The sequence below is a fragment of the Nanorana parkeri genome, unplaced genomic scaffold (assembly GCF_000935625.1).
Source record: "Nanorana parkeri isolate BGI_ZX_2015 unplaced genomic scaffold, ASM93562v1 scaffold167, whole genome shotgun sequence".
In the NCBI taxonomy this organism is placed as follows: Eukaryota; Metazoa; Chordata; class Amphibia; order Anura; family Dicroglossidae; genus Nanorana; species Nanorana parkeri.
The window spans coordinates 722786-740810 of NW_017306435.1; the positions used below are offsets into that span (position 1 = coordinate 722786).

The 18025-nt window shown below is 43.4% G+C and overlaps 1 protein-coding gene across 1 annotated transcript in view; it reads left to right on the forward strand.

The window, feature by feature from the left end:
* SNX33 (sorting nexin 33) overlaps nucleotides 1-17067 on the forward strand; it is a 22116-nt gene extending 5049 nt beyond the window's left edge. The window contains exons 2-4 of the mRNA XM_018554659.1: nucleotides 9587-10293; nucleotides 12330-13042; nucleotides 16231-17067. Of these exons, the coding sequence (XP_018410161.1) occupies nucleotides 9611-10293; nucleotides 12330-13042; nucleotides 16231-16484 (1650 nt within the window). The 5' untranslated portion in view covers nucleotides 9587-9610 and the 3' untranslated portion in view covers nucleotides 16485-17067. The remainder of the gene's footprint in view (nucleotides 1-9586; nucleotides 10294-12329; nucleotides 13043-16230) is intronic.
* The last annotated feature ends 958 nt before the right edge of the window (nucleotides 17068-18025 follow it).

Consider the following 18025-nt stretch of genomic DNA (forward strand, 5'->3'; position numbering starts at 1 on the left):
ACCAATCTGTCGGTATTCCTTAATCAATTCGTCGCAGTCAGCCAGAATGTAAAAGTGTCACACATAAGAACTAGCTGACTTTGTCACATGCATGTCAGAAATAGCAAGAAAATTGTCATACAGCAAGCATGATTTTGGCACAGGACCTTCTAATACGGCCATAACGCCAGAAAAGTATGACACATGCTTTATTGAATCATCCTCATTGTTTTTACATTTATAAAACATGAATTTTTTAAACTGCTTTAACAGATTTTAAGTACTTTAATAGTTGTCTGAAATCCCCATTGGGCAGCTGCCAGAATGTAAACCAGGGCTCCTAGCCCCTAATCCTAACCCCTAATGTAAACCAGGGCTCCTAGTCCTAATGGTGTTTAAAGCTGAGTAAATATTGTCTGGTTCATCAAGAACTTCAATTATGGGGTGGCCCTGTCTGCCGGCTCCCATCTGACATCCTTCGAAGGAACCAAGTCATAAAATATCCAATCAGATGCAGTCACTGTTTAGGTATTTTGACAGTCAGCAGGGCAAACTGTCAGAATACAATAGCACTGCAGGAGATTCCTCCATCCAGGTTGTTTAGTACGAATAGATTCTAATTTCCTCTCCGGCTTTGTTCAAATCAGCAGACTGCGCTGATGCGATCAGTTGAGCCGCGTTGGACTGTTTTCTTTTGTTAGAACTTTATTGAAACATTGCAAGTGACATTTCATTACGTTCTATGGGCTCACTGCGGTGCGATGTGGTGATACCACACCTCACTGCGGTGCGCTTAAAAAAAAAAATACTGCATGCCGTACTATTTTTAAGTGCACACCACCAGAATGCAGTGGTATGAACTGTCACCATCCATGAGAAGGCAAATTGCCTTGTCTTGCGTTCGGGCTGCGCAGAAAAATCCGCCAGCGCAGCTCAAATGCAGATTATGTTAACGAACCCCCCATGGTGCTATATGGCTGAAAATATGTGGCCTGGAATATGCTGTATATGCTAGATCTAATGCTACAGATATTTCTGACTGATTATGAAATGTGTTGATCACAGAACAATATTCTGTTCTGGAATGTCTTTTCTTTCAGCATATTAAATACATTTCACTGACAGAGAGATCACCAGGGCAGCCCTCTGTCTGTACTGTACAAATAACGGATGAACAGAACAATCATCTAGGTGGTTTCCTTTTTATTTGCAATCCTCTAGCTCATAAAGTTGTCACAGGACTATTGAGGACAAGACTAAGATTTGGTGTAATGTAATAAGATTCCATTATATTCTATGATGTGTTTATTAACTTTTTTGTGGCATATTTATGGGAAATGTTTCACCCATTGATGTTACGAAGGTCACAATTGTTACAACTTGTGGTTCACCTTGACCTCATTTTTCCACCTCTAATTTTGTTTCTATAGAGTAAAACATTAAAGAAGAACTATGGTCTTAGGGCTTTTCACCCATAGTTCTCCTTAGGGTAACGGGAGGACACAAACTATCATCCTCCGGTCACCCAAAGCTCAGTATACCGCGAGCTACAGCTCACTGTATACTGAGACGCCGCAGCTGGGACGGATCCCGACATTGCTGTTGAGATCCACCCAACTGCAGGATTGACAGCTGGCTCTGCCTATCCAGTGGCAGAGCCAGCTGTGCCCGCCCCCTCCCCCGTCCATTCCACCAGTCAGCGCTGGAGGATCAGGCAGGGGAGGGGGTGAGTTGCAGTATACAGAGACGCTTGCGGTATATACAGAGCTACAGCTCGCGGTATACTGAGACGCCGCAGCTGAAGCAGATCCCCACAATTATGTCTGGATCCGCCCAGCTGCGTGAGTGACATAAAGGGAGAGCCAGCTGTACTTGCCTTTTCCCCTGTCCGTTCCGCCAGTCAGCGCTGGAGGATCGGAGCGGGGAGAGGGGAAGCCAGTCCCTCCCCTGTCGCGGCAGAGAGCCGTGACAGGATCGAGAAGTGAGCGAACGCCCGTATGTGTTCGCTCACTTCCCGATCTACTGAGCCGACCTGTGACAGTCTCATTGTCACAGGTCGGCTAGAACTATGAGGTGAGTGAAAAGCACTCACCTCATAGTTCTCCTTTAACATTGTTGCCAAAGAAAAAGAACCAGTGTAGGGAAGCTACTGTAAAGGTTTTGCACTTGTAAGCAGGGGCATCCCTATCTTTTTTGAAGCCGGGGGGGGGACGCAGTGTCCTGCTAAGCTCCTGGCAGCCAGTGATGTCACTGGTTGCTAGGAGCTAGGTGGGACAACGTTCAAAGCGTCCCAGGTTGCTAAGAGCTGGGTGGGGAGATATACATCTCTCCGCCCAGCTCTTAGCAACCTGGGACACTCTGGCCAGAAAGGGGCGGCAGGCACACTCCAAACATTGTGCAGCAGAGCGGCCATGCAGCTTGGCCTGCTGCCAACCCACGAGATGCCGACTGATGCAACTGCCTCAGGCTGCCTCATTTTAGGGATGATCCTGCTTTTAAGATTTAAAGTGTATGTGAAGTGAGTGAACCAAGAACAAATCAGTAAAGATAGTCATTCACTGCTCTATGCAGGGAGAAGATCAGGGTATGCGATCGCTCAGTTCTCCATCAATAGAGCCGACAGATTCAGTGTCACACATTTAAAGGTGCTGAGATGATAAGTAACTGTTAAAAATGATACATTTTAATTATTACCAATTAAAATTGTATTGTACAACTATATACATGATGAAACAATAAAATCAATATACATCTCCATTTATTAAATACATAATAGGCAGCTATCGCAGATGCAAGAGCAGTCTCTGTATTGTTATCGGCCTTTTTAAAGGTACCTATCTGTGTGGATGGTATCACTGCAGATAATGCCTAGAATGGTTTGTATCTTTATCTCAACGCGTTTTGCCCCAGGTGGGCTTGCTCCTCCTGAAGACTGCATGATCTTTATATGCATGTTAGTATGCCTGTAAAGTTGGATTTCAGCTCATCTGATTCTTGCTGATCTGTGGTCCTCTGGTCTGATTTTGACAAAAGACGTATTTTTCGATCGTCATTCGTGAAAAGAGTCGGCTGGAAAGTTGGTGGATGAACAGTGACTGCAGCCAATTAACTGCAGCCATGGGCTCCAGCTGTCAGAATACAATAGCTTTTAGGGGACATTCCTCCATTCACCCCGTTCAGCATGGATGGGGCAATTGTATACTGCATGGCCAGCTTAAAGGAGAACTATGGGGTCAGGGCTTTTCCCCATAGTTCTCCTTAGGGTAACGGGAGGACACAAACTAGCGTCCTCCCGTCACCCTAGGCTCAGTATACCGCGAGCTAGAGACGCCGCAGCCGGGACAGATCCCGACATTACTTTCGAGTATACTGAGACGCCGCAGCTGAAGCGGATCCCGACAATTATGTCTGGATCCGCCCAGCTGTGTGACTGACAGCTGGCTCTGCCTATCTAGAGGCAGAGCCAGCTGTACCCTCCCCCGTCCGTTCCGCCAGTCAGCACCGGCAGATCGGGGAGGGGATAATCCAGCCCCTCCCCTGTCACGGCAGAGAGCTGTGACAAGATCGGAAGGTGAGCGAGCACCGTTATGTGTTCGCTCACTTCCCGATCTACTGAGCCGACCTGTGACAGTCTCATTGTCACAGGTCGGCTAGAACTATGAGGTGAGTGAAAAGCACTCACCTCATAGTTCTTCTTTAAAAGGGAGATGCTCAATAACTTGGGGAAAAACATTCAGCCATCAGATGGTTTGCTGATGCCTCATCACTGCCTATTCTTTTTGGCCAGCTAAAGTACTTAAAGAAGTTATTGGTATGCAAAAACACATCTGGAAAAAAAACTGATTGCACAACTAACTATGGGGGGATATTAATGGTTTGAATAATGACTTAGTCATTTAAAGTAGTACTGAAGGCTAGCCGTTTTTTACCTTAAAAGAGGACTATGGCCCAGACTTTTTTTTGCTCATAGTTCTCTTTAGGGTGACAGGAGGACATATACTAATATCCTCCTGTGACCCTAAACTCAGCATATAGCAGGCTATTGCCTTTTGTATGCTGGCGGCACAGAGCCACGCTGCAGCCCGGACTGATCCTGACAATATTGTCGGGATCCACCATGCTGCCTGATTGACAGCTGGCTCTGCCTCTGTAGCCAGCTGTGACCACCCCATCCCCTGTCCATCCCTCCAGTCAGCTTTGGAGGAATGGAGAGTGACAGTCACCGCTCTCTGCAGGGAGAAGATCGGGAACTGAGTAATCAGCGGTATGTGATTGCTCAGTTCTCCATCAGTAGAGCCAACAGCTTCAGTGTCACACATTGGCTCTAATCATGGGGTTGAGTGAATTTTACTCTCCCCATAGTTCTCATTTAATACATTCTCTGCATTAAGGTAAAAAAAAAACAGTACCTTTCCATATTCCCCTGTCCCCACTCACCTGTAGTCGCTTGTCACCTCCGCTGGGCCCAGGAAAATATGCAGTGTTGTCATCTTCATCCTGGCTTCACGACCTGACCCACAACAAGCATGCAGCCAGTGAAGTCTGCAGTTTGAACTGAAGCCTGACTACTTATTCCAGACCAGTGTCCCCTTAGGTATTGAAGCAAGGGGCAGGGTGACAGCCCTAGAGCCTGCAATTTTAAAAACATGTCCGCAATAGACACTCCTAATATTTCTATCTTCACAGGTTCATTTTAATGAACACTGGTTCACATTTATGATTTATTATTTTGTTCTATATTATAATTATAATGTTTATTATACTTTGAGTTTCTAGAACCCTTGATGCCTGGAGCAGGTGCGGCACCTGTTATATATGCAGAAGCTGGCAGCTCATATTAAATTACCGCAACCTCATTGTTAAGCATGAGCTTGTGTATTCAAATTACACTACATTTAAATGTTAAATACTTTTGTCAGAACCACTAACAAGACCATGCAATTTGTATTTATATACTGAACACTCTGAATCCAAATACGACTGTGACTTTAGCTTGGCCCCAGAGTTGTGAGAAGTGGCCATCTGACGGCGGTTTGTGGCTCACAAAGGGAACACCACCAGAGAGCGAAAAAGAACCAATTACAGCACTAACGCTGCAGTGTAAACTGCACTATAGTATTTATTATAGGAGCTCACAGGACTTTTAGGTGGCACGTTTTAGGATTTTCTTCCTGCAGACATCCTTAGACCTTTATCCATTTTACAGTCTTGAGCAGTTTAAGTATGATGGCAAAATAGCAATTTCCCTGGAAAAATGGTGACTCACACAGATGGCCGGCTATGTATGATATTGGAACAGTAATTACACATTAATGTAATACAGATAACTTGCATCCTACATGCGTGCATGGGTAAAAAAAATCATAAATGTTAAGTAATTGCAGGCAGCGTACATTAACCCCCTAGTGCTGCCCTTTTAACAGGTTCTAAATACCGGATACATTTCCTGGGCTTCATGGTCGCTTGATTACTGTGATTGACTGTCACAGGGACCATATAATCGGGAGACTGTCCTACTGCCTTCCTTTACTGGGTGACCTGGAACTATTCATGACAATGTAGTCACAGTGCTGGGGGAGCATGGTTGAATGTACTCCTAGCGTAAAACATATGCCAGCCGTGTGCATATATGACAGCGCGGCAGAAAGCTCACCTCTGTGCTGCCATGTGTACGGCTGGTGGCAGGAGGGTAAAGAGGAACTTTACCCATATATTTCAAATAACAACAAAGACACCTTTTGGGACTTTTTAGTAATGGCAATTTACAAATTGATACTTGGAGATAATTGCTGGCTTTTTATTCTTTGCATACCTTATTTCTCTTTTCTTCCCCATTCTTCTCACAGTGGCCATTGGGCAGAATAATTTATCTCCCTTTACTTCCTAGAACTCTGGCACGTGACCATGCACATCATCTCAGGGGGAAAATGCCTTCCTCTGAGATCTTGTGAGATTTTGCAGCTTACAAATGAGATTTCCCAGCAATGCACTGCTGACTTAACCTTCCCAGGATTCATCTCTTGGGCACAGGCTACATTTCTAATGCCTAAGAGGACCAGGAAGTGGAAAACAGTAATTGTAAGTCAAGAAAGCTATGTTTATTTAGCCAATCGATTGTTAAGTGATTTCATATCAGTTTGCAGACCTGCATGCTGATGTGATTTTTAGTGAAAGGGGTAAAGGTCCACTTTAAGCTGAGCTCCGGAGAGACATTTAAATACATATATGAAATGCACATATGTGAACTGGCTTATCTGCTAAATGATTTGTAATTTATCCAGCCACTTCTCTTATTTATACACCTCAGGCAGACCACTCAACCAAAATGGTGACAACAACCCCTCCTGCAGACTGCTGACTGGACAATAAAGGAGCAGCAACACTAATAAATCACCAACTCTGCTCACTCTGTTCTCACCTCTTGTCAGCAAATGTGCACGTGGGAGAGACTAATTAGCTCTAGTGCTGTACCTCCCTCTCTCATCTTGAGGAATGTTGTGCCAAGGATGTCAGTGAAGTACTGATGCTTGTTCTATGTAAAACAATGTAATTTCTTTTTAAAGAATACACCATTAAATGTAGTAGATATAAGTATACTGAGAGAGACTTGGTGTCAGATTCAGAGAGATTCATCTTTTGACAAAAGACAGTTGAGCAGTGCTGACACCAATTAGTCCACAACAATACTGTGTTTTGTCAGTCCACAACAGGGTTTTAGGAGCTGTGTGCATTTCTGGCAGATCAACAGACATTTTTCTGTACTTGTATGGTCTTTAAAGGGATAAAACATGGAGAGATGTGAATTTATTGCAGGGATGTATTGCATCTTTTTTTTTTTTTGCCCTGACATACACTTTAAATGTGTGAAAGTTATAATTCACATGGGCCTTTCTGTCTAAAGTACATCACTTTTGGTCCCTCAGTGTGATGGGCTGTCCCACTGACCAGGAGCGTAGTGTTGGAAAGGGCGGGCCAGAGCCCATATTTGAACCTACATTTGCATAATGCCCTATCCTGGGTTTTAGGCACTTTGGTGGCTCATGAAGATGTCAAAAGGTTCAAACAGGAAACTCTGTGTGACTTCTTTACAGTCCTACTTGCAGTTTAGCAGGTTTAATCTTTACACGGGTATTCCTTAAAACCAAACTCCAAGCAGGTATGAAAAACCAACTTCTAATCCATTTATGTGTTTATTCAAAAACAAATTAAATGCATTTTTACATAGAACTAGCATAACAGCCTGACATTTCTTTAATCAGATTTTGTAATCTTTTGCACATCACAGCACTGTGAACCAGTTAGGCTTTTCTGAGTGTTGTCTAAATCTGGCACCGTGCTTACAGGAGAAGAGAGCAGAGAGGCAACCTCATCAGTGTGCATCTGCTCCTTCTTTGCCCAATCACAGGTTGGAGAGGGTCCTGATCAAGGCTATGATGCTTAAAGGGTTTCTAAACCCTCCTTTTTTTTTGCATATCTCTACTACTAGTTTCGGATTCTCGGACTACTAGTCCGAGAATCCGAAACTGTTCGGGCGGCCGCAAAGCATCTTGGGGCGGGCGCAACTGGTTGTGCTGGTGGTGAGCAGTGGCGTCACAAGGGAGGTACGGGGGTGCGGCCCGCACACGGGTGACACCATTTGAGGGGTGACACCAAAATGACACAGTCATTTTGGTGTTACCCCCCTGTGAAAAGTTGGGCGCTCGGTCATGGACCGAACGCCCGACAGGGGACCCGACGGCATACCTTATCCCGCCGGGTGACTGTCCCCTCCTCTCTCTGCCGGCGTCCATCACCAAGATGGCTGCCGGCAGGTATCAGAATACTGACGCGCGTGCACAAAGACGTCATCGCCCACGCGCGTGGTGACGTCTCGGCGGTGTGACACTCGGTTACCGCTCCGGGTGTCACCCAGCCTCGGGACGCCCCTGCTGGTGAGGGTGCCTGAATGACAAGAATGGCAGAGCAGAATTACAAATCCTTGATAGGTAAAACTTTTCAGCTATCTATTTCAACTGTGCATTTAGCTATCTGACTGCAGTTAAGCTTCAATGAGACAACGGTCTAATTTACCAGCAGAACATAAAATGTTAACCAAAAAAGACTGTGTGCCATCCTCTTAAGGCCAGTTGATTTGTACTGTAGAAAAGTGCATGCTTGTTCAGTTCACAGTACTGAGGTGCATTGCATTTTAATTAGTATATACAGAGTTTTTGGGTTCCATCCTGTGCCATTGGGAACATTTTCTTTTCTTCTTACTTCCTGTCCCAGAGATGCAACAGGAAGTGAGAGGAAATCTCTGCAAAGTAAGATTAGACATTTGTCACCTGAACAGGTGTTGCCATTGTAAGATTTTCCCCCTTTATACCTATTTTGGGGGCAACTAAAAATGTTTGATTTCCCATCGCTTTTTATCTCGGTGACAGTGGTTACTAGGACAAAAAGGCAGGGTTATTCTCCCCAGCGGGAACACAGACAGTAGTAACAACTTGACAGGGGTTCTAAGCCTTCCTTACATATCCAAAACAAAAGGTTTTGGCTATACATATATTTTAACTTTCTATGACTGTAGCTAAATATTTCATTGTATGTGGGTTTTCAGTATAGGCAGAACAACTGCATTTATCTTAAGATACAGCAAACCTTTAGGCCATGACAGGAAGCACTGTATTTTTTTCAACCCTGGAAACTGGTCATTGCTAATTGATACATTTTCTGTAACGGTGGCAAACTCCCTGTTTGGGTGCAGATATGAATGGATGGATTGTTGCAATTAGGGATGCACAGATACTTTTCGAGTACCAGTGCAGATACTCTGCATTTTCATGAGAACTGCCAGGGTTGCAGCGGGTGCAGCTGGGACCTGGCTCTGGCGCCCCACCACTGTCCTGAAATCATTAGTCTGTATTGTTTTAGAAAAACTGTCACATGACAATAAACAAAAATGTTTCAGTACTCGTACTTGTAAGTACTCGGCAAGTACCAGTACTCGTACTCGCAAAACTGGTATCTGTGCATCCCTTTATTTATATTTATAAAAACAAAATCGTACATTAAAACAGAGATGTACAAATCCCAGGAGCTCCGTGTGCTCCTTACAAATGACAGCTGCCTCCTAATTTTTGAATTTTTCTCTAATCTAGTCTTGGAGCTCAAAAGTATCGGTACATGTACTCGTACTTGTACCGAGTACTGTACTTGGTATCTGTGCAACCCTAGTTGCAATAATCAAATTTTAATGGTGTGGGGTCTGTTGGTTTAAATAGTGCATCCAGTTTACTGTGGATATTTTATTCAATAAATTACCTTTTTGTACTACAATTTACTCTCCGACCCTCTTCATTAGCTGCACTCTGTTTCAAAACTCTCTTGGTTGAACAATTTGCTTTGATGGCAAACTCCTTGTTACCCTGGACTGTGAGCAATACTAAATAAATAGCAAAGGGCAATGTAATTGCCATTTTGCAACTAGACTGTATCAGTACACTACCTGATATTATGCGTACAAGATCACTAAAGAGAAGGAAATAGATCTTCAGTTGTTAATGTTTATATAATGAAACTTAAATGTTAATGGCTTTTTTAATCATATTGCTCATTACCGTTGCAGGATTTTGCTCCAGTCTTTTTCATCATGGCACTGAAAGCTCGAGCTCTGTACAGCTTCCAGAGTGAGAACAAAGAAGAAATAGACATCCTGGAGAATGAGGAGCTACGTCTGTTAAGTGAGGTTTCGCTGGATGGGTGGCTTCAGGGCACAAATACCCGTGGTGAGACTGGGCTGTTTCCAGCATCATATGTTGAAATCATTCAACCACCCCGTTCTGGATCTGTACAAGTAGACTACCCAGCACACCATCAAAGTTATCCAGATACTACACATCATGGGAGCTACGATGATGATGAGGAGGATGATGATGACTGGGATGAATGGGATGATGGACAGTCTGTTGCAGAAGAACCAAGTGGTCCAAATGGTGTCCCATACAATCAGCCACCACACCACCATAACCCAAGACCTGAATATACCCACCGACCACGGCCACAACTGGAACGCCAGGACAGTGTGGCAGGTGCAAAAAGGGGCAGTGTTGTGGGGAGGAACTTAAACAGGTTCTCTAGCTTTGTAAGGTCAGGCGTTGAGGCCTTTATACTTGGTGATGTGCCACAGATGGGCAGAGTGCCTGAAACTCATCTTATTGAAATGGGACCTATGGGTCCGCAGTGGCGGGAAGATCGTAATGCATTCAGTTGCTCTGTGGAGGAACCCACCAAACAGACAAAGTTCAAAGGAATTAAGAGTTACATTTCCTACAGGTGAGAAAGAGCGTTCATATGCAGAGGCATAGCAGTCTTCATTAGTACAGTCAGTGGAATCTTTGTAGTGTCTGGAAAAATCTGTGTGTACTTAAGAAAAGTGCTTGACCCAGTGTTTACTCAGAATGTACTATTTATATTCATGCATTTACTGAACAATGTCTGGAATCTGCAAAAGTGGCATACTCTGTTTTGTTTCTTTGTGTAACTAAGGAAAAAGTGTGTCATTCATTTTTAGCAAAAGAAGTTGGGATGTGTCAGTGTAGAGTACAATAATGTGTACTAGTATGTCCTGTAAACAACAAACTGAAATTTTGCTTGTGCAATATTTGTGCCGTCAGGTCACTCTGTTACTAAAGAGAGTGAACAAAGGGTGTGGGAGGGTGTAATTCCAAGAAAAAAATGCAGAATAGGTTCTGTGTTACCCTTCAGACTCAATAACAAGCTCCATGTGTATTTGTTGATTTTGGCAGTTGGACAGCTTTGCATGCATACTGTATAGGGTCAGTCCACCCAAAAGTGGTATTTGGTTGGATGTGAAGCCAGGTGGGCTAAATCAGCTCATGTCTTCTTGTATGTCTTTGATACCCCAGTAAAGAAACCTCCCATAGTTCTTGCCCTGTTCCTATCCAGACATGAGTTGTGAGGGGTTCCTGTCCACCTTTTTGTGTGTGTGTTGAACATCTGCTGCTGCATTCAGCATAAAAAAAGTCAGAGATCTGAACAACAGTCCCCAAGAGATACACAGGACTGTTGGGTGGTTGAACTTTTTAGCATCTACCAATTCAGAAATATATAAAAACCCCATCTGCCTCGCTCCATAGCCTCCTCTATACACTCAGCTGTGCAATCCACCTTGCTGGTTCTTACTCGCTTTTTCTAACATTTGTGGCCTTTTGTGTGGTTTACAGTCCAGCTAGTAAAAATCTAGTATCATGCTGTCTGACTTGACTTGAATGGACTTGAATGGAAGGTTGCCTCTGCAGTACTGTTTACAGTACAAGTTTATGGGATGTTGGTGTGCAGGTGCAGGTAGCCGGTCTCCCCATTTGTACCAGCTGGGCTGCAGACAGTGCATGAGGCCACAGCCATTGGAGTAGGTAAGTTAGGACCTATAAAGTGGCACAGCTGAGTGTATGGAGGGGGTTTGGGGGGGAATTTTGATATATTCCTGAACTTTTCCTTGTAAATATCAGTTTTAGGCGGACTGACTCAATTTCCATTTGAGTGCTCATTAAATCGGAGCGTGCAAGAAAATACAAGTTCCATTTATTGCCTAACCCCTCCTTCACTCCTAAATAATAAAATGATAGGTTAAAGCAAAAAAATTGTATTCACCCGACACCCCACTTTGCAGCATGCTTGCCTAGGCGAGGGTGACAGGATACAGTCTTCTTACTGATTCCAGGGAAAGCTGTGAATCCTAAATCCATCGATAAAACTTTCATCTACTGTGCAGAAGCACATTCTTTCTTCATCTTTCAGGGACTTACAATTTAGGATTCTTGAGGTTAGAGTAATATTCTCATTCAGAGAGATACAGGTGAGTAGGACATGCTTGAGGTCAGAGTAATATTCTCATTCAGAGAGATACAGGTGAGTAGGACATGCTTGAGGTCAGAGTAATATTCTCATTCAGAGAGATACAGTTTATGAGGACATGCTTGAGGTCAGAGTAATATTCTCATTCAGAGAGATACAGTTTATGAGGACATGCTTGAGGTTAGAGTAATATTCTCATTCAGAGAGATACAGTTTATGAGGACATGCTTGAGGGTAGAGTAATATTTTGATTCAGAGAGATACAGGTTATGAGGACATGCTTGAGGGTAGAGTAATATTCTTATTCAGAGAGATACAGTTTATGAGGGCATGCTTAAGGGAAGAGTAAGATTCTCTTTAGGGACATACAGGGGGCATACTTGGTTACAGTGATATTCTCAACAGTTGTCAGCCTCTTTATCTTTTTTTTTTATTAAAGTGATTTTTACCAAATGTAATCCCTTGTCTTTACCTTCGGTTTTTCTTTTTGTTAGGATTACACCAGGGCACACCAACTCTCCAGTTTACCGAAGATACAAGCATTTTGACTGGTTATACAACCGGCTTCTGCACAAGTTTACAGTAATCTCTATTCCACACTTGCCCGAAAAGCAAGCTACAGGACGTTTTGAAGAAGACTTCATCCAAAAACGTAAACGCCGTTTGATCCTGTGGATGGATCACATGACCAGTCACCCTGTCCTTTCCCAGTATGATGGTTTTCAGCACTTCTTAACCTGTCGGGATGAGAAACAATGGAAGGCGGGCAAACGGCGTGCTGAGAAAGACGAGATGGTGGGTGCCAGCTTCCTACTGACTCTGCAGATGCCTACTGAACACCAGGACCTGCAGGATGTGGAAGAACGTGTGGATGCCTTCAAAGCCTTCTCAAAAAAGATGGACGAGAGCGTTCTACAGTTAAGCGGTGTGGTCTCTGAACTGGCACGTAAACACATGGGTGGCTTTCGTAAGGAGTTTCAGAGGCTTGGAAATGCTCTTCAGGGTCTTAGTCATTCCTTCCAGCTAGACCCGCCGTATGGTACAGAACCACTTGTTGGTGCTATCGCTCACACAGGGCAAACTTATGAAAAGGTCGGGGAGATGTTTGCTGAGCAACCCAAGAACGATCAGTTTCGATTTCTCGATACCCTGTCTCTGTACCAAGGATTGCTGTCTAACTTTCCAGACATCATCCACCTACAGAAAGGTAAGTTCAGAACAGTTTACTTACCTGTTATCATAAGATAAAGCGTGCTTCCTTTACCACTGCTTTTATATGAGCACAATCACTAGGTTTTATTGCTAATGATATATTATGTTTGTACAGTCATCCCATAATGGACATAAAACAGATAAAGGAAAGTTAAAGCAGTCACAAGAGAACTAATGAGGGTGAGAGAGAAGCCAGTGAAATTTAATAGATGTGTTGAAAAGAAATGGCAATTTACTGAAAGATAAAACTGCAGTAGACTCTCCAGCTGAGTTTCCTCATAAAATAAAGGATATCAGTACCATAATAAATACTATTTATTAGGTCTCCCATGTGCACACATTTAATAGATTATTTGTTTGACTTTTTGAGGCTCCATTCACACATGAGCGGTTTTCCGTGCGGAAACACACTAATCGTAAAGAAAATGGATTCCAAAGTGCATTGTTCACAGTAGGGCAACGTCCGCATGGTACGAAAACAAGCGTCCTGCAAAAAAAGTCCAAGTGCGATTTCTGTGGGTGGATTCCGCGCATTCCGGCTATAGTAATAGCCGCAAACACACAGAATCCGTGCGCGTGTTAAGATTTGCGCGTTTTCCGCACGGAAAATGCAAATGCCATATGTGAATGAAGCCTTAGGCCCCATTCACACCTGACCGTTTTGTAGCGCGTCCTACGCTCGATGAACGCTCTACAAAACGGTAAAAAAAAAAAATAGCATTGTAGTCAATGGTATCGTTCCCACCTGTCCGTATTTCCGCCCGTCCCGAACGCACTACAAAACGGCCCACGCATGAAAAGGTCCCGGAGCATTTTTGCTGCATATTGGTCCGTTTTGTAGGGCGTTTTCCATTTGGATACTGCCAAGTAGCCTTTGGAATCGCGCGACGGTCGCGCGACTTTTTTACCGCGAATCGCGGTAAAAAACCCGCGTGACGGTCGCGCGACAAGCGCGCATATTACAATACGCATAGGTGTGAATGGGGCCTTAGATGTTGTACGTGCATGTGAGGTTTTGTTTTACTGTGTGTTTATATACATGCTGCACTTACATCTTTTTATAGGTGTTTGTTTTGCAAGCTGCATTTATTAAATAGAAAAGCACGCTTATAAAAGAAAATGAAGCAAGGTCTTGGTAAAAAAAAGAAGCAATGCGTATGGCATCGCACAAAACAATTGACTTTATATATTTTATGAGTTTAAGCGATGCTGTAAACATTGAAGTCTATATTTATATTGTGCTGTGGTTCTACAAGGCCTCTTAGACTATCAGTCACATGCAGTGACATGTTGATATTTTACTTGTGGCATCATTTCATTCATTTGCTGCAACAAGCACAGGCTGAATCATTCACATTGGGCATCATTTCAAGAAAATGCAAGAGCACAAATCAGATAACAAATAAAATTCCCAAAGATATATTTATTTTTTTGTCCTTCCTTACAATATCCGTTTTTGAGAAAAGTGAAGTTCAGCTATTAAAGGAAGCCTGTGAGATTAGAAATGTGAAAGTTGCTACTTCTGATTGTTTTTAAAGGTTTCCGACTTCAGGGCTGTTCTGTTTGTGGGTTTACAATCTAGTGAGACACTGAGGTGAAATAAGCATACAGGATATCAGACTTTACTGACTGCATGCCAGTTCTAGGTCCATGATTTACTTGTTAGGATCAGGATGACAGCCCCTGGCACCTGTACATGTTTAAAAGCAAGTTACCGTGTTTCCCCGAAAATAAGACACTGTCTTTTATATATTTTTTGGCTCAAAAAAACACACTAGGTCTTATTTTCAGGGTAGGTCTTATTTTTTTTTTTAATGTACAACAATCCAAAGTTAATGCAAATCCAAATCCAAATTAAATAATCCAAAATGGCAAAGTTAAGAATAGGGTGATCAGGGAAATCAGGGGTGCCGTACCTTTCAAAGAGCAATTTGGTAACCAATCGCGCTTTCACTAGTATTCCTCACAGGCGGAGTGAGTTTGGTATCACTCCGCCTGTGACAGGAGGAAGCATCGGCTTATGCGGCTCTGCTCCCTCCGGTGCCGCCTTGCTTCCTCTAGCGCTGGCTTCGTTGGCACCGCTGATTCTCTCCTCCGGAGAACTAGGTCTTATTTTCGGGGTAGGTCTTATATTTTAGCAAATGCCCAAAAATAGTACCAGGTCTTATTATCGGGGTAGGTCTTATTTTCGGGGAAACAGGGTAGCAGTTCTAGCTCCCCCATTTTATATCCTTAGAGGTGTGCCCAATAACAGACATTTACTACATGGCAACTTACCAGTCCTTAGATGTGGTGGCTGCATTCTTTTTGAAGTGACACTAAACTCAGGAGTTAAACTTAAAAATGCATTCAACAATGCCCTAACTATTAACAAAAATGTCGCTTTCCACCACTTGTTACACCACTAATACACAATCCCCTTTCATCAGAATGAAATGGGCTTTGCTTCCTTCAAATTTCTGAAGCTAACAGTTTTTTAAGCAGTAGTATTGCCATGGTAGGGACATACTGCTGCTCCTGAATAACTGGGTCCCTTAGTATTAAAGGAGAACTATGGGGTAAGTGCTTTTTCCCCGTAGTTCTCCTAAGGGTCACGGGAGGACACAAACTAGCGTCCTCCCGTGACCCAAAGCTCAGTATACCGCGAGCTACAGCCACAGAGACGTCACAGCCGGGACAGATCCCGACATTACTTTCGAGATCCACCCAGCTGCGTGATTGACAGTTGGCTCTGCCTATCGTTCCGCCAGTCAGCGCTGGAGGAACGGAGCGGGGAATCCCTGCAAGGAGCCGTGAGTGACAGTCACGGCTCTCTGCAGGGAGATGATCGAGAAGTGAGTGAGCGACGGTATGTGTTCGCTCACTTCCTGATCTATTGAGCCAACGTGTGACAGTTTCATTGTCACACCTTGGCTCGAACTATGAGGTTGAGTGAAAATCACTCGCCTCATAGTTCTCCTTTACATATAGAGGGTCAGCATACAGGCCAAGCAACTGGCATTTTTAGAAGAAGACAACAACATTGGCAGTCTCCAGGTTGGCGGGGTCATGACGAGTTTAAATGAAGTAGGTAGATTCAAATATTTTTATACAAAAACATGTTTACTTAAAAGGAATGGCTGCGGGGAGAGAAGCTACATACTACCTCTTACTGTTTTGTTTTTGTCTGGCTGTCTCAAATAGGAGCATTTGCTAAGGTGAAGGACAGCCAACGAATGAGCGACGAAGGGAAAATGGAGCAGGAAGAAGCGGATGGAATCCGGAAGAGGTGCCGCGTAGTGGGATTTGCTTTGCAAGCAGAGATTAATCACTTTCACCAGAGGAGATTGCTAGACTTCAAGCAGACAATCCAGCATTATATAAAGGAACAGATTGTCTTTTATCAGAGAGTCGGCCAGGAGTTAGAGAAGACTTTACAGTTGTATGAAAACATGTGACACCGTCTCCTATTTTTGGGTATTTGCCTTGGGTTTAATTTTAGCCAACAACCGGTTTGGCATTGTTCAGCGGATACATTCCTGATAACAAACGCCATCTTTTTTTATTACCGTGTACACACCCTGGTGCCTTTTACAATGAATGGGACTAACTAAAATTGATGGAATATAGTGGATATCTTTTACGTTTTGAAAGACTGAGAAAAACTTTTTAAATAAATGTGATTATTAGCAGGTGTTAATATTGCTAAATATATATGTTTGACAAGGTGCTGCTGTTTATGTAAAAGAGCAAAAATAAATCAAAGCTTTATCCTATATTTCTAGAGGTCAACTATTTACCATGGAGGATATAAGGGATTACTGACAAACTGTTAGGATCTTACTTGTAGTTACAACGTCATTGGGAATGAAGTGTAATCATCACTTACCGCCATTTTGTGAGGTAAAATAGCATTCAGCTACAATCATTTCACATGACTAGAACCTGAGGACCTCCTGTATAAAAACTGGATTGAAGGATGGTGAAGGAGTTGCCCATAGCAAACAGTCGTTCTGGCTGTACGTTTTCTAATGCAGGTTAGACAATGAATGTAAGTATATGGCTGCCTCTTGCGGTCATCTTCTCTATTTTGTTCTATTTACTGGTCAGAATTCAGAGGTGTAGTGCTTCAGTTCAGTCCCATGGTGAGATGGCATCATTGCCTGTAAGAGAGTGATAGCTTGCTTCTATCAAGTGCCTCTATGGGTGTTTCTGCTGTGCCTGGGGGTCACTGGAACCCTCTCCAAGTACAAATGACAATGTGCAGAGTCTTCCTTTACCTTGCTACGACTGTGATGGGTGACTGCCCATTCCCTTTCAGCAATACATGCTCAGAAGTGGCTACACCCCCCGCACTAGTAATTCAGAATGCCTGGGTGTTGTAACTGGATATTGGCACACTGTTTACTGAGGTCCGCGGTGCATTCATTAGCTGAAGTCTAATGATAACATGTGCATCTTACAGAATGGCTGCTTCTAACGTGATGGTATCACTTCAAATTTCAATGCAAACTAAATGCCATCTTGAACATGAAAATGTTTATAATACAATAATGAATTACATTCTCTGGTGTTTTGTGTATTTTTTTTTTTGTGATAGTCTTTATTGGTATTTTTATTTCTTAGCATATGACCCTGCATTCTGAATCAATTTTTCAGTGGCTGCAGGGCCACTGGGGCTCATTTTGCAGCTTTCCCGACTTACCTGGTATTCTGCATAGCCTTGAAGGCCGTAGCCAGTCCCTGTTGAGAAAAAAATGAGAGGCTGGCCTTGTAATGTGTCCTTGAGCAGTGGACTCTGTATTAGGAGCTCTATTAGACACCCTTGGTGTAACATGTGTGTTAGCTGCAGAGTGCTTTACAGGTCCACAGTCGTGCTGCACCCATTGATGGAAGCCTGTGCCTGAAGATCACCTTAGGGAGTATAGCCGCTGGAGGGGAAAAATCTGTCTGGTATGCACTTGATGTCCTGCATGGGGTACTGTTACCCATTCAGACT